At 42.8% G+C, this 17,151-nt stretch overlaps 1 protein-coding gene across 2 annotated transcripts in view; it reads right to left on the reverse strand.

The window, feature by feature from the left end:
* Positions 1-7,817: 7,817 nt before the first annotated feature.
* The window catches only part of CLMN (calmin), an 83,844-nt gene continuing 74,510 nt past the window's right edge, over positions 7,818-17,151 (reverse strand). For both annotated transcript variants that reach the window (XM_066628644.1, XM_066628653.1), the window contains 4 exons: positions 16,453-16,643; positions 15,427-15,484; positions 12,112-12,176; positions 7,818-8,021 (listed from right to left, as the gene is read on the reverse strand). In XM_066628644.1, coding sequence (XP_066484741.1) covers positions 7,865-8,021; positions 12,112-12,176; positions 15,427-15,484; positions 16,453-16,643 — 471 coding nt within the window. In that variant the 3' untranslated portion in view covers positions 7,818-7,864. The remainder of the gene's footprint in view (positions 8,022-12,111; positions 12,177-15,426; positions 15,485-16,452; positions 16,644-17,151) is intronic.

A 17,151-nucleotide genomic window follows, 5' to 3' on the forward strand; every position in this document is an offset into this window, starting at 1 on the left:
AGCCCTGGAAACGGGTACCAACTAACAAAAGGCTTCTCTACCAAAGCAAGGCACCGTACCCCCTTGTTAAATTTATCTAATGGAAAGACAGATTCTTCAAGAATAGTAGGTGTTATTCCTCTGTTCCGATGAGCCACAACTTCAACTAAATAATATCATTCTAACTAATGTGAGAGCTTGAATCAAATCTTGAAGAAATAGTAAGGGATATATCCCTTACTCAGGGGGTTGGTGATTCGCGGCTCGGGAGCAGTGACTCCAGCACCTCCCTGCTAAAGCCCTGTGGGGTTGCAAGCCTCATGAATTTGAATTCTGGTTTGCAGGCTTGGATTGCCACACTGATCACTGAGAGCAATGTGACATGCTGCTGTACCTGCCAGCATGTTGATAGTATCTTGCTCTTTTAACTTAATGTCACTTCCTCCTGTCTTTTTGCAAAAGCTCAATACTGAATACTTTCTGCTCTTGTAATGTTGGTTTTAAAGCCCAACTCTGGATTTATGACCCATAAGTTCCGCTTTGGGAATTCCTTCCAAAAAAAGAGTAAAATCAATTCTAATGTCAAAGTATATCAGGATGTCTGTCAAAGATGTCATAGAACATTAAGCAAATACAGCAGCAAGAAAGGCTTGCCCCTTGGCAGAATGTTCTGTGCCTTATTAGACTGTGAACTGGTAGGAACAAGGCAGCAAACGAAAGGGCAGCTCATGTTTTGCAAGGTGATTGGTGGCTGGACAGCTTTATGTGTCAGATGTTTCAGAGCTCATATGTGAGAGTGAGGGCAGGGCAAGCCAACCCTACCTGGAGATGTACAGCATTGAACCTGGAACCTTCTTTATGTAGAACAGATATTGCACTATAGGGTGCAATATCTCTCAGCCTTGTCTGAGATAGTACATCTGTCTCCAAGTTGTATCTCTTCATATCACAGGTGGTTTTGGGAAAACAAGTGCAGCAGAAAAGAATGATCCTTGACTCCAGGAGTCCTCACCAATCCCATGATTAAAATTCAATGAAGGAGGCTTTTTGACAAGCAGTGGGATGTACCTCTTCTCCCAACTAGCCACTACACCCTCAATTGGGTGTGAAAGACAGAAGCAGAACCTACCAGGGGTATTGAATTAGTGAAAGAGGATTATTTGATTAGTTCACCCACCTAGGGTCTCCTGGAATTCTATGGGGTCAAATCTATAAAAACCCTGCACACTAGGCCTTCAGGTTGTTCCTTGCTCACTTCTCTCACTTCCATCCTGCCTTGCTGTCATGCAACTTGGAAAAACCTTTGGTTTCATCACTACCATTCCTGTCATTATCAAAGAAGCAGCAGTCAATGTCAGTAACAGTCTTGCTCCTCCTTTGCATCATAGCCCTCTTTCCATTGCTGAGACCTAATTTACTTAGGAGGTTCGCTTCACCTTGACTCCCTTACCTTGCAGCCCCTGCAAGGCTGCGAAGCCTGACACAGAGGCTATCAAGTCTGAACCAGCAAAATAGCCAGCAGATTTGACAAACCCCATTGCAGATCCTGGGCTTTCCCTGGAGGAAGAGAACAATAATTCCCTTCCCACGAGGAGACCTCTGCTGGCCTCAGCAGTGCCACTGGATGCAACAGTAGCCATTTTGGCACCGCTGCACCCAGCAGAGCAGCCAGGAATAGGGTTGGGCTGTTATTTAGCTGTAGCTAGAACTCCTAGCCAGGAATAAGCAAAAATACCACTGTTACAAAGGAAGTTACTCAAGGAGCACTCCTTCTACAGGTACCACAGAGGACAGGTTATGGGTCTCTGGCAACTGGACAGTACACTGACCCCCAGAATCCTACAGATGGCATTGCACCCCCACTCTAATACAGAGGTCATTAACAAACACAGTTTAACTTAAAATGAGAAGGTAAGACAGAGAATGCTGAAGACAATGCAGCAGATATGAAAAGCTTCTACTTTATTGTACTTTAACAAGAGTTTGGGATGAAATGAGCTAGATCTTCATATAAAGTACAATAAAGTAAGAAACTGTTATTCCTTTAGTACTGTTTCCTGTTGGGATAAGGTTCTGAGATGTATGCCAATAAAGGTGATTTTGATAAAGTAGAAAACACCCTAATGAAGGAGTTTGAAAGTTGGTTTCTTTTATAGTTTCTTGTTATAGTCATGAGGGGTATGGCTATCACTATGAGTTACCACACTTTAAACTATGCCATTATACCACAGTACAAGGACTATGGAACCTTTCTTGATAGCCCTAAGTATGCCTGTCTCTTCTCCAATATAAATCTGATTATTTCACAAGGTGAAAACAATTGAAAAGTGCTGCGGATTTCTTAAATATTCAGTGGTATTTCTCACAGAAAAGTATACATACAGCATTGATTTAGTACAGAAAAATCCATTCATTTATTTGAAAATTTGAGACAATAGAAAATAAAGTTCTAAGCTGTCCATATTGCATCCTCTTCTTTATTACAGATCAACAGTTTTTGCAACAACACATCCTCTTTGCTGTTTGTTCCAACTATACATAAAACCTTCATTTATTTTACAAAAGTTAGTTTTGGAGATTAAGTGCAAACATTCAGTGTATAGAAATGACTAGGAAAACATACCAGAAGCATTTGTACATAATGAGCTCACTTATTTCGGTGCTTTAAAAATAGATCCTTCTCTCAATAACAATATGTTTCAGATTGTCCATGCTCAAGAAAAATACTAACATACCCCCAAAACTAAATAAGTTCAAAAAACTAAATAAGTGTTAGTAGTTTTTAATCTTCAAGTCACTGGTGTTAGAGGATTATTAGAGGTTAGAGGTGTTAGAGGAAACAAATTATTTCCACTGTACAACCAGGGGAAGAAAATGGTATATAGTGAAAGACCATAGAGGAGAAAAGCAATTTTGTTATAGTCCAATTCTATACTTTGGGTTAGACCGGCGTAAGTTCCTTGTGCTGGCCCAAGAGGGTCACAAATGTGGCATAAAGCACGTTTGCACCTCCTTGGGAATCAGCTGGGCCGGCGCAGGATGTGTGCCAGCCCATGGAGGTTGTATCCAGCTTCCGCGCCGACTTGGGGAGGGAGGGCTATGTCAACCAAGTCGGGAGGGCGGAGAGGTGAGGAGAAGGCAAGAGGGAGGCATTCCCAGGCAGGTGGGGAATGGGAGGCGGGGCTGGAACCCGGCTGTTATGCCGGATCCCAAATCCGTTACCCAAGCAGTGCAGTTCTCCTCAGACTTATGCCAACTCCTGAGATGGAGCAAGTCTGAGGAGACCCATTGGGGCTGTGATGGCTTACCCGGGGTAAGGGGAAGAGTTTTCCCTTGCCTCTGGCTGAGCCTCTTCTGGCCCCAGTCTTGCACTGGATATAGTGCAGGCCTCCTGGCTTGCCTGTTCCAGCACAAGATAGGATTGCGCTGCACAAGATTTGGCTAAACACTTGCAATAAAATATGTGCTAAAATGTTAAGACATGGCTAATTTCATAAACATAATGAGCAATTTGGCAATGGAACAAACTACCTAGGAAGATTATGTAATCTTTAACCATGGAAGATTCATGAAAAGGTTAGGCTGGTATCTCTAAGACAGTGGTCTTAAACTTTATTCATGCCACAACCCCTATATTATGTAAAATAAGGTACGAGACTGGGGATTCCACTGTCAATCCTAGCCCCTTCACAGGACTCTTTCCGACCACTGGCATCCCTGGCGCCACCCACTCTCCACCCCATAATGCCCTCCCAGCACAGTTCACTGTAACCAAATATTCTCATTAGAGAAAGCAGAAAAAGTTACCATGATGCCTGGCACTAGTGAAAGCTATTTTAGCACAATAACCAAGAACCTGAGTAGGACTGAGACACAATCTCTTGGTACCTGAAGGGGTACACAAGATGCCTCCCCCTTTACCTGGTGGTGCTCTAGTCCAGTGGTCCTGCTGTGACCCCACAACTCTTTGCAACCCCACTGGGGTCCCGACCCCAAAGTTGAAGAACACTGCTCTAAGATATATTGGCCTAGCGTTGGATAGGAAGAGTAGTTCTTGTAGTTTAACTCTTAATATTTCATGAGCCATTAATAACAGGGGCAAGCACAGGGCATCATAATTTTAAGTTGTCCTCATTGGGGTTGCATTGTGACTACACCGGTGCTGTAAAGTTGAATAGGATTGGGCCCTAAGTCAGCAGAACTACAGAAATATGGAGCAAGTCAGGAAGAAAGGTACCTTTCTACTCGCTTGCATCATCATTCACCAAATGATGTCAAGAGCTGCAGGAAAGGAGATGGATCAGCAGCACCTGGGATGAGGGCCATATGCTGCCATTGATGTCAAACCACTCCACAAGCAAAAGAGAGATCTTTCCCAGCTATGTTCATGAGAAACAGTTTTGTTAAACTGCATGATCTATCAACCTCATGATGCTTGGGGCAGCAGCTGCAGACAGTGCAATGTTTAATCTGAGTTCTCAGCTGCCTGAATGGATATTTGGTGAGCACTGGGGTGGAAAGGAAAATCATATAGCCATCCTTGAGACTTCTTTGTTTACCTGGGAAAAGCATCTTTTTGGAAGGCTATCAGCTGCATCAAACAGTGTTACAAATGGTTTCCAGGGTGTTGTTCTGGTCTTTATAGATGGCTTCAATTTTAGGAAAAAAAGAAAAGACAAAACATCGCCAGTTTTTAAAAAAAAGTTCAGGGGATTATATCCAAATGATTTCTCTGAGCGTTCCAGGTACTTCTGGATGTTCTTTGATGCCAAAACAGAAGTGTATGATACAAAATAACTACATTATGTCATACGGCGAAAGCCTTTTTCCCACTGGGTTAATCTAATGCTGACAGAAGCATCAGGAGGCTGAAAATTCTATTATTTGGAAAGGGCAACAAAAGATCCTGGTAATGTAGTAAACAGGATTTCAGGATTGGAAGGAAAAAGCAAATGTGGTACAAATTCATGCTCTTTTTCCAATTGGGGGGACATCCAAACTACTTGAATAATTTGTAATTTGGACTAATTCAATTTGCGTTGTCAAAAGACGCTTTTTTAAAATGGTATGAGGGTGACTTTTCAATTCCCCCTCTTAAAGCCTGACCTGCACATGCAGAAAAATGTGGTGATCCATACCTCTTTAGACTGCATATGGGGAATGTTGTTTGGCCTTAAAAACATGCCTGCAATTAAAAACTCCTGCACATCAGAAAAGAGAAGTTCTAACCTAGTCTGTTCCTTGCTTCACAAAGGCTGTGCTTTCAAGGATTAAAAATAAACTGGGAATCATTCTACCATCCCATGTCCAACTCATTCTGCTGCATGTGTAGTCTGGCCTCAGACTCGTTTCACAAAGCAAAATGAGTGTTATCAAGTTCCTGAAAAACCTAGGGAAACAGAAAATAGCAACAAATCTCACTGCATAGCCTCATAGATTTCCTCATGTCACTGTAGTTGTCATAGGCTCCAGAGTGTTGCATTGATAGAGATGGAGGCAAAATACACAGTGGGCTAGGAACATAAGAAAATTCCAGCATTGGAATCTTAGGCCCAGTCCAACAAAGCACGTTCATGCAGCCAGCAAATGCACATGCAGAGACTTGAAAAAGAAGCTGACCTTCACTGATCTAGCTGTTTGGTGGGGAGTGAGGAGCAGGGCTGGTGGAAAGAAGACAGGATCCAGAACTCCCATCAGTTGACTGGCATTTTTACAGGACTACAAACTTGTAGGCCTGGTTGTTAGACAGGGCTGGAGAGCATTTTCACATGCACAAGCTCACAGTCCCTAGTTGAACTGGTATGATGAATATTCTTCTTCAGTCCTTAGCTGGTACTTGAAGAGCAGGTTGTCCTCTTAGGCAATACACTGCTGTAGGTGCTGCTGGAATATTACCCCAGCAAAATGCACAACACATAGATGCATCTTTGTATTTTGTGGAATAGTAAAGTAACCAAGGAGAAGTGAATGAAAGATATGCATTGACCTCACTTCACTATAAGCATAGGATCAAATGAAAACATGACTGTGTTTTTGAATAGCGTTAAAACCCCCCCCCCCCATTGCGTGGACCATTTTTAAAAGGATAACGTCAAGTTCATGGAGGAAAAGTCTCTCAAACACTATTAGCTATGATGGCTAAATGGAACCTGCACTGTCAGAGGCAGTGGTGTCACTAGGGTTTGTGTCACCTGGTGGGGGAAGGCCAGCGCATCAGCCCCATGATGGATCTCCTCCTATGCAGTGGGTGTGGTGATGCACCATAGCTCCCCCAGCTGGTTTTTTGGCTATAAATTTTGATAGAATAATTTCAACGTTATTTGTTTCATTGCATTGCGTTGCAAAAATGATATATATGATGGTATTATTCAAAAATACCAAGTTTTTAAAAATTGTGGCTAGTAGCGGCGTCACCCGGTGCAGCCCGCACCCCCTGCATCCTTCTGAGCAACACCACTGGTCAGAGGCATCATACCTGAGTGTCAGATGCATGAGGCAAAGGCAGGAAGGCTCTCGCCTTCGTGCTCTTCTTCTAATAGTTCCAGAGTCATCTGGCTAGCTGCTATTGGAAACCTAACTCTGTACTGAATGGACATTAGGCTGATTCCGCTGAGCGTTTCTCATGCTCCTATCCCCTGCCTGACAACAATATGGATTTCTTCTGGCTAAGCCTAACACCCATCAGGGCACAGTCATTTTGGTTCACATTTATTGACTTCCCAAGACAGGGAACACATTTATGCTGGGTGAAGGGACAATAAATGGTTTTTGTATAATAAGCACACTGTGATTCACTATTTAGAAATACTGAGCTAATCACATTGCATTTACACAAGAACACCCAGGCAGCAGGTGCAGAGCTGAGCTGCAATAATGAAATCATTATATAATCTTAAGTGCTGGATGACAATGTCATGGAAAGTACAGTGGACTGAAATTTTCACTGTTACTAAAATGGCAGCCTCAAGCTAACAAGTGATCTCTTCTTGCCTTGGTCAGTAAAATACAGCATGATTATTCATAGGTTTCCCCTTCTGCTTCACCTGCCCAAACAATATATTGGTGGGTGCGCTAAATAATAATACTTCTGTACATTTCCATCAGAACTTAATGGGAATCCCTCCTTTTCCAACTAGATAATGCCTGCCTTTACTTCCCATGTCTATTTACTATAAAGAGGCGGTATATTCTAGTCCTAACTTATTCTACATGTATATGTAGCAAGTCCTCTGTAGGCATCTCAGATTTCTGTAGTGTAAAGCTGCACACTTCCTATGCACGTACCTGGGAGTAAGCCCCACTGACTACAATGCGTTCAATAACAACAATACTAATAATACAGTATTCATAATATTATTATGCATTATGTTTCCATTGATATAATTTTTCATATTGCATCAATAATATTAATATCATTATGCAATATCTTTCTGTTGATGGCGGAAGAGCAAACTGCTGGGAAGACAGTATTAAAATATACGTATATATTTTTGGCAGATTTCATGGCTCTAAATAAATTAGAATGATAATTTTTGGAGCCTAAGAACTCTAAATCTAGGATTTTCCACTAAAAGATTATTCATTGTATTTAGCATCCTATAAAGCAAGGCACAAATGTACAAAAACTGTCAGTATTAACCCAATGTTTCCACTCTCTTTCTCTCTATAAATATATAATATTATGTACACAAAGTCATACCTAGCTAATAATTAGGGCACAACTATAAAGGAGCTGAGAACCACCTTGGAAGAAGCTAAAAAGCCAAGTCCTGCTTTTTGGCTAATATTTCTCCCTGAAACAATGGATTTAGGGACACATTTAAAAAAGAAAAATCAAGCCGCTATCTTTTTTTTATTCTGACTCGCTCACAGAGCTCAAAGGGAACTAACTGCTAATAAGTTGTGGAAGAAGCAATAAGCAGTAGACCAGTACCCAGAGGAAAACAATGAAATAAAACAACTCAGGTTGGTCCGTCCGTGAAGTGTTGGTATGTGAAATAACCCTTTCAGGAGCTTCTTTCTTTTCCAGTTCTTTTCTCTTCCTGCAACAAGACATAGGAAACAGATTACAAATGTGAATGGGGTGAGACTGTCACTGGAGGCCCTTCTCCAGGGCCACTCATTTGAAGAGGTTAGACATGCATTTATCAGAAAGAGGCCCTTTTTTGTGGTGGCACCACAACTGTGGAAATAATTTCCCAAGGGAAATTCAGCTGGTGCCTTCATTGCTGTCCTTTAGGCACCACACAGTCCATTATTTTTTATTCTGCCTTTTGGGAGCAAATTCTGAAACCTTTTTTTCCGTGTGTGTGTGTGTGTGTGTGTGTGTGTGTGTGTGTGTGTGTGTTTCGTTTGCTTCACTTATCTGTCTGGTCTACAGATGGTTTATATACGCTGCTGAACGAGTAAATTGCTGCTTTGATCCATTATTTTTGAGTGGCATGTTGGTTTAGGGTTTTATGGAATATTGTTAAGCTGCATTGAATGCCATTTGGCATACATATATTTTTAATAAATGAAATGATTACAGCAGCAAACAGAACTACCGCAGACACCTGCCTATAAGTCGATCCCACAGATAAGTTGAGGGCAGGTCTTGAGCCAACAATCATGGAATTTTTTATGACCCTCGGATAAGTCAGGGGTTAAACTTAGAGGGGTGTCTGACTATAATTTTGTCTGATTTTACTCAAGGGCAGATCCTGAAAAATAACGTACCACTAATTGTTAACTGAGAACTGTAGTCTCTAATTTATTAAAAACACAGTAAAAGATCATAAGATACATTTTTATTCTTTTTAAATTCTGGTCTTCACCACCTTTTTGTAAACACTATCAGAGTAAGTGCACAGTAAACAACATACCAGTAAAACAGTGGTTCCCAACCTGGTATTCGTGTACTCCCAGGGACATTCAACAGGACCTTTAGGGGTACTTGAAAAAGAATGGAATAATGGCAGAAAAAGGCAGGTCATGCTCCAGAATGCCCTGCAAGACAAGAATGCCTTGCAAGGACCAGCAAGGCAGGAAGGGAGGTAGCTAGTTGGCTCTGAAAGCCCCAGCAATAGCTAGCTTTTAGTCATCAACTGATGTATGAACTAGTGATTGAAAACCAGCACAGTAAAAACGCTGAAACATAATATGGAAAGTGATCAATCACCCAGAATTTCTCAGCACACTTCTGGTGCAAAACAGTGCAAAAGCAGAATCTTCTGTTCTTCAAACAGATAAAAAGAGAAAGTATGTGATGAATCCATGAAGTCTGGGTTTTCATAGAGAGGAGATGAGGGCTTGTATTATTACAAACATTTTGCTAATATGAAGGGTACAATTTATGGAAATGGGTTGCCAAGGGATATGCAAATGAAACAAGGTTGGCAACCACTGCAGGAGAACTATGAATCAAATCCACCTTTAAGGTGTCTGGTGTGTTAAGCCAGAAGCTCTACATACAACATACAACCCATAACACATAACTGAGAGTGTGCAATTCAATTCACAGCAGAGAGATACAACTGCATATATTTGCAACCCTGTAGACCCACTGCTTTCCATGGGTGTTATTCTTAAATAATGGTGCACTATTTAATTGTAGCCTGGGACTTTGTTTCAAATGGAAAGGAGGATCCCATCCTGATGTTGAAAAAAACAGACCTGCTTTGCAAGCATTTGCAAAAGGGAACAAAGGAAGAAGAATAAAAGGTTAACTTTGGCTAGAATTTCCCAGTTGCTGCCTGCTGCTTGAGAAAGAAACTAAACTTTTCAGAGTCAAAAGGCTCTGCCCTCTGATTGACCCAGAGATAAGGTGAAGTGATAATTTGAGCTTGATTACTTGGCAAAAATTTTAGGTACTATAGGCGAGTATCTACTGCATATATACAGGGAGGGCCCGTATCTGCAGATTCAGTTATCCACAGATTGGGTCTGGTCCTCCCTCCACCGTCTCCCCTTGTCTCCAGAGGAGCTTCTGAGCTCTGCAGAGGCCAGGGATGTCTGTCCCCAACCTCTGCTGGGCTCAGAGCGAACTTTAGAGCTCAGAACATGTGACTTCTGGCTTCACAGAGAAACTGGAAGTGATGCCTCAAAAGGCATTAGGAGGCTTAGGAAAGCCCTGGAGGGTGGGGCATCCCCCTGGGACCGTGGGGACTGGTATTTGCCTTTCCAGCTATCCACGGGGGGGGGGGGGGTCGGGCCCAGAATGGAACCCAGAAATCTGAGTAACAAAAAAATCTAGAGCAGCTAATTATTGTTTACAGCTAACATTTTATGGCATAATAAGCAATAGGATGGTATTCTGCCCTGATGTAATCAGTTTAAGCTTTATGTGGGGAATGGGAAAAGTGGGAGAGTTTAACAGTGAGTCAGTGCAAATAATTTCTAATATTTCAATTGACAATGGTAACTAAGAGATTTAGCCAAAAAGAATTTAAGCTGAAGTCTGAAGAAAGAAACAAAGGTGACATCATGCAGGTGTAAACTCTTAAAGGGAATTTCTAGAATAAGGAACAGCAAAGGAGAATGGGAACAGTTCAAATGTACCACCCATAGGCATTCAACTGATATCCCCCCCCCAATAGGTGGGGAACATGATCAGGATCAAAGCTATGGTGGAGCAAAGTGCAACACGCCAGTTTTGCAGCAGTTCAAAGTGCCCCCTTGTCGTGAATATGTACGTTAGGCCTTGGTTAGCATGCAGAGCCTGAACCAACCTATGTCAGTAGGAGAAGTTGCTAGCAGTTCCTAGCTGCAAGAATGTGAGTCAACAAACACAAAGATTGTTGGCTCTCCTCTGCTGGCCAGAAAGGACAGACAACAAGAATTACAATCCATTGGAATGTAGCACCTTTGCAGACAGAACAGCGCCTTATCAAGCTGATGAAATGCAGCTGTGGATCTCCAGTTGGGAGGGGTAAGAACTAAGAGGGCTAGCAACCAGGCCCACTTCGAGAAGGTTCTGTCCTCAAAAGTTTCTGATTGGACAGCCTAAATAAGTATGAAGTCACCTCAGCACTATTAGCATAAGAAGTATAATAATGAGGCCCAAAGGGCGGGTCCACTTCCTTCTTGGACAGAGGTTTTGGGTGCAGCATCCTGCACGCTGTGAGTGCCACTGTCCAACATGGGCATCTGGCCTCACAGGTAGCCTGGAGCTAAAAGATCTACAAGAAGCTAACCCAGGTGAGAGATAGGGATTAATAGAGATAGACAGCTAGCTTTGTTATTTTATTGCTGATATGTTTCCTAGATGTTTATGCCTCTAGCATTTGCTGCCTTACTGTAACTTATGTAACCTTATGTAGTTAATAAACTAAAATCTCTCTTACTAAGCTGTTTCCTTGTCTGTTGGGAACAAAGGTTCAGAATCCTGCCTAGCCGTTCAGCAAGCTACCAAGTGCTCATTGAGGTCTAGTAACTTGAGGACTGAAGCTTTAATTGGAGAAAGAGCTAAGTGCCTGCAAGGGATAGAGCTAAGCCTAGATGGTCTCATTGTCCCTGGACTGAGGCACTGGCACATACAGGGTGGTGGCAGTACTACTGAATAGGGGGCCTTGAGGGCTTTAGGGTTTGAGAACCAAGAACTTTGAGCACCCCAAACCCCCCCCCCAAGTTTGCGACAACCCTGCTCCCCCCAAAAGTTTTTCCCCAGTTCATATCCCTGGTGTGCTATTTTAAAAAAAATCAGAACACAGGGTCACATTAGGTATTTGTCATCACATCTATCTTGGTACTGAAGTGTACATCTGAGAACCTCAGATGTACCTTCATATCTGTGAAAAGCCCTCAGAATTTTAAAGGGCACAGAGATTCAAGCTACTAGAGAACACGGTGAACTTTTTTTTTTTTTTTTTTAAAGGAGCCTAGAAAAATATACAAAATGGTTCTGGAGATTGGGGGCAATGTCTTGATGATGGCATGGGTGCTAACCAAGCAACACCATAGACAGCTAGCATTTGCTGCCAACCTGCAAAGCACGTTGTTTTTTTTTCCTTCTTCAGAATTTGGTTCTGGAGAAGAAAAGGCAGACTTGAACTGGGGGGGGGGGGGAAGAGGGCAGGGAGAACATCCTAATTAGCCAGCATGTCTATCTTCACCCTAAGGCTCAACTTACAAATGGAAAGAAAATGTACCCACCTGACTGAAGAAGTTGGGCTCTCACATGAGGTGGTGCTCTTCTGTTCATCCATGGTACCACTTTCCTAAAAGTATTAAATAAAGTGTAACAGTAAAGTGACTGTAAAACAACTTTAAATATTTTTGGAGTCAGCCATCTTTCTCACCCTCTGTAACAAATTTGGGAGCTGCATATGTTTCCATAAGTCTATGAACAGCCTATAGTTCAACACCAATCTTGAGATTTTCCTTTTGAAAATCACCCTTTTATATGGAGCTCTTTTGTAGCAGTAAATCTGTTTCCTTGTATGCAACAAGGCCATATACAGCAGTTTCCAAAGGCATTTGAATGTGTTGATTTTCAGTCATCTCCAAAATAATTAGGGAGTAACTGCTGGTGCATCTAGGCCTTCTTGCTAATTGAAGCTTCCTTTTGTGGAAATCCTTCGATGACTCAGACATTTCCTTGATTAATCACTCCAGTTTGGAGTGACCTCTTATGTCCTATAATTACAATGAGACTTAGGGCAAAATGAAAAGAGTGCAATGCCTTTTCAGACCTGCTAGGAATCCCTAGCATGTATTCACTGCTGAAATAGAGACGCCTGCGTTGGCTCAGTCATGTCGTGAGAATGGATGATGGCCGGATCCCAAAGGATCTCCTCTATGGAGAACTCGTGCAAGGAAAGCGCCCTACAGGTAGACCACAGCTGCGATACAAGGACATCTGCAAGAGGGATCTGAAGGCCTTAGGAGTGGACTTCAACAAGTGGAAAACCCTGGCCTCTGAGCGACCCGCTTGGAAGCAGGCTGTGCAGCATGGCCTTTCCCAGTTTGAAGAGACACTTTGCCAACAGTTTGAGGCTAAGAGGCAAAGAAGGAAGGCCCATAGCCAGGGAGACAGGCCAGGGACATACTGCACTTGCTCCCGGTGTGGAAGGGATTGTCACTCCCGGATTGGCCTTTTCAGCCACACTAGACGCTGTGCCAGAACCACCTTTCAGAGCGCGATACCATAGTCTTTCGAGACTGAAGGTTGCCAATACAATATAGTTTTATCTTTGTAGAAAGATATCATCAATGCAGCTAGTGAGTTTTCCAGAGACAGCTTCACTGGTTAGGACAGGGGTGTCAAATTCATTTCATATAGTGGGCCAGATAGAATTCATGGTGCCTGCTGAGGACCAGAAGTGATACCATTAAGGAGGAAGTGACATTGTTAAGCAGATGATGGCCAAAAATGAGCACTTTGTTCTCACAGAAAAACTCACTAGATGCAAATGAGAAGAGAAAATGTGCAAATCTTGTTCATAATTTCAAGATATGAAAGAGCCCAATTATAACAGGGGCTGGATAAACTGCTGGATAAATTCAGCCCAAGGGCCTTATGTTTGACACCCCTGGATTAGGTGAACTCTGGGGTATTCTTGATTTATGGGGTAAATACCAAGCCCTACTGTCCCAACACACTATAGAGTGGGGAGAAGCACTGACTAGCCCTTGATTCATTTCTCCAGCAACAGTAATGAATCAGTTGTGTTATTTGGAAAAGCAAGGACAGCATGCAACCAGATTATGGCAAAAATAATCAGGGATGACCTGCCCCATCAGGCCAGGTGAAGTGGCAGCTTTGAGCAGTGTGCTGGAGGAGGCTGCAAAATGGTGGGGAGTGATCCGCACCTGCCCACCCAACCACTTTGCCCAGCAGCTCTGATTCCCTTCTCACCTGCTCTCCTGACAGCAGTAAGTAAGAACAAGTGAGAACAAGTAAGTGTGAGAACAAGTAAGTGTGAAGAGATCAGGGCAGCTGGTGTCTCACCGCTTCCTGCAGAGCCACAAGCAATCATGGCAGCAGAGTGGAAGGAAGAAGCAGGGGGCATCTGTGATCCTGTTTCAGCCACTTCCCTTCTGGAAGAGCAATGGAAACAGGATTGCTTCACCGCCATCTCCTCATCTAGTGAGTGCTTGCCTAGTCACTTCTTCAAAATAAGCTGGGCAGAGGCTTGCTGGGAGCAGAAGAGTGTTTTATTTTGCTTGCATGCACACTGACACACACACACGCAACACAAGGAGGGTGGAAAATATGGGCACCAGTTCAGCTTGAGCCAGATCGGAAGATAAATTTTATTTCTACTTCGGAGTCAAGAGTACGATTTAATATTGGCAAAGTCTGTACTTGCAGAGTGAAATGCTGTGCCTGGCTATATTCTTAACAGGGGGGAAAATCATTTCATATGTTCAATCAAGAACAGAAAATAGTGTCTATATGAACAGAATTTATTGTCAGACTCTCTTTAAATTTCTCTCTTAAAATACTTAGTTCTGTAGTTTTACTGCAGTGTGTTTTGCCATGATGTTCAGGAGGTTGCCCTTGCAGTTTTCAATTTGCCTTCCCCAGGCCTATGCTCTACAAACCAGGTAATTACAAGCTCAGTGAAAGCAAGAGTTGCTCTCTGGGGCATTTGGTGGGCCACTGTGAGAAACAGGAAGCTGGACTAGATGGGCCTTTGGCCTGATCCAGCGGGGCTCTTCTTATGTTCTTATGAGAGGGCGGAAGGGAAGATAATGGTGTTCTCTCCATTAGACCTGCATCCTCCTTCTTTCTCAGTTACATTAGAATTTCTGTGGTACTACTTCCATACAACAGAAATTCTTATGTGGCTGAGAAACAAGGAACAGAAGTGACAAACTTCCATATCTATACATGTTGTTATGGCATTTTCTACCACACCACACAAGCTTAGTTAGGACAGAGCAAGTGACTGGAAATTACTATTTTGGTGTCAACATATGGTGAAGCACATGAGAGTGGACCAGTGGTGTTGCTGGGGTAGGGGGTGACTGGGGCAGACCACCCCAGAGTAGAGAATGATGGGTGCAGTGCCCAAGCTCTGTGCTATGTTTGGCAGTGGAAGGGCCCTCCTGCCCACGGTGGAAGCAATTGGTGATGATGTGATAAGGTCCTGATGTCATTGTATCACTGAACTAGTTCCAGGTGCTGCGCTTTGCACCTGCACACAAGGTATTGACAGGCTTAGGTTTGCCGCTGTGCAGGAGGGGAGAACAAACCGGCACCACACTGGAGTGGATCATCTGAAAATACAATGCGATTTCACTTCCGTGGTTGCAACAGTTCTGACACACCTCAAATAATAGGTGAGCCGATGGTAGGTGGAAACTGAGAACACCACATGTTGAATCCTTCAAAAACAGCTGACCTTGGCAAAATAAACCCCACAAAAAATGGTTGTCTACATCTGCTTGCTCTTAGACTTACTGAAGGCTGTATCATCCCAATTTTATTTTGAATTAACACCTGTAGGGGTGCAGACTTACCTTTCTGATTGGCTCAGAAGTGTTTCTTTGGAAAACATTAGGCTCACTCTGGCTAACCCTGCAAAGTATAAATGAATGAGCATAAAATGAGAGGCATGATCTGAAAATGGCCTGCTTTAAAAGGCATCCTTTAGGGATAAAAATCCTTGGATATACACATTCAGATGAATGCATGGTTGGGCTGTTATTGGCTTCTCACAACCTATGTGACTCACTGATAGCAGTAACCAGGGCCCATGAAAGGGGGGTAAGGCAGGTTATTGCTACCCAGGCCCAGGGTCAAAAAGGGGGCCCAGAAATTTCCTGGGATCTTACATTTTCTTATCTCACCACATAGGATGCTGGGGGCATGGTATTGGCCATGGAAGCTTGTGTATTTGACGATTTCAGATTGCATTCATGAATAACTGAGCTATCACTGAGTTTGTACAGTATGCATACACATACATTAAGCAGAAGAGCTCATATTCTAATTCCTCCACTATTAGGCTTCCAACTAGAAAGGAGACTCAGGGCGCAATCCTAACCCCTTATGTCAATGCTTTCCAGTACCGACATAAGGACAATGCAGCTCTGAGGTAAGGGAACAAACATTCCCTTACTTTGAGGAGGCCTCTGTGCCACCCAACTGCAGGATGCAGCACATGTCCCATTGGTACCGCTATGCCACTGCTGGAAAGTACTGACATAAGGGGTTGGGATTGCGCCCTAAGTCAATCTGGGGAAGCCATAGACATCATGGCTTAGGTCAGCGGTCAAAATGAGCTCCAGAGGTCCTTCTAGTTAAATTGAAGATTTCCTGCTTTGTTAAGTCATGGTTTACAGTGACATTCAAACTGGTAAACTGTGTTTTGAGTGCATCAAACAATGATCTGCAAACCTGATTTGTAGGTTTACAGCCAAGAAGTCCAAAGAAATATGAGACAACAGGAACAGGAAGGCTTGTTTGGAAACAAGAAGATGAAAGCAGAAGATGAAAGGTTTCATGGTTGGGAATCTGTCAGAACCAAAGGAAACAAAAAGCACCTTGAAAAGCCCTGATGATCTATAGATTCCTCTTCCAGTTTTTCTAGCAACCGAGTACAGCCAGCTTTTGAACTCTGGGTGTTTTCTCCTTGGTAAACTATCTTGTTCTTCCTTTTTTCTTTCCTTTTACTTCTTTCTTCTGGTGGCTTTTTTTCTTCTGTTGCTACAATATCAAACTGGTTCACCATAATCTATTAAAAGAAAAAAAAAAGATTGTTTAAACAAGCCATATGTCGCAAGTTTATCAAGACCTTCCTAGCAGAAATGTCACCTTTAACAGTGCAATCCTAAGCATATTTAGCCAGAAGTAAGTTCTGCAACGGTCAAAGGGGTTTATCCTTGGGTAAGCATGCACAGGATTACAACATACGCTTCACTTCAGTATTGTATAAAAACAAAAGTATGATATCAGTTGGGCAAAAGGACAAAAGGTGACTTGAACACACCATCTGCCTTTAAGCTGATCTCACTTTGGTAGCTGTTGCCTAAACATAACTGTATATACAATGCCTGTGCCAAATGGCACTTTCAAGGGGAAAGAGGACTGGTGGGAAAAAATTTTTCTTCTGAAGTCACAGAGATGCTTTATGCATTAGTTTTTTAGATGGATGTCTAAACATGTTTAGTGCACTCATGACAACAGGTCCTTTGGCAACAGGTGCATCATACAGGGGTGCCTGTCAGAAATCTGGGATCGGC

This window comes from Tiliqua scincoides, chromosome 1, assembly GCF_035046505.1.
Source record: "Tiliqua scincoides isolate rTilSci1 chromosome 1, rTilSci1.hap2, whole genome shotgun sequence".
Lineage (NCBI taxonomy): Eukaryota > Metazoa > Chordata > Lepidosauria > Squamata > Scincidae > Tiliqua > Tiliqua scincoides.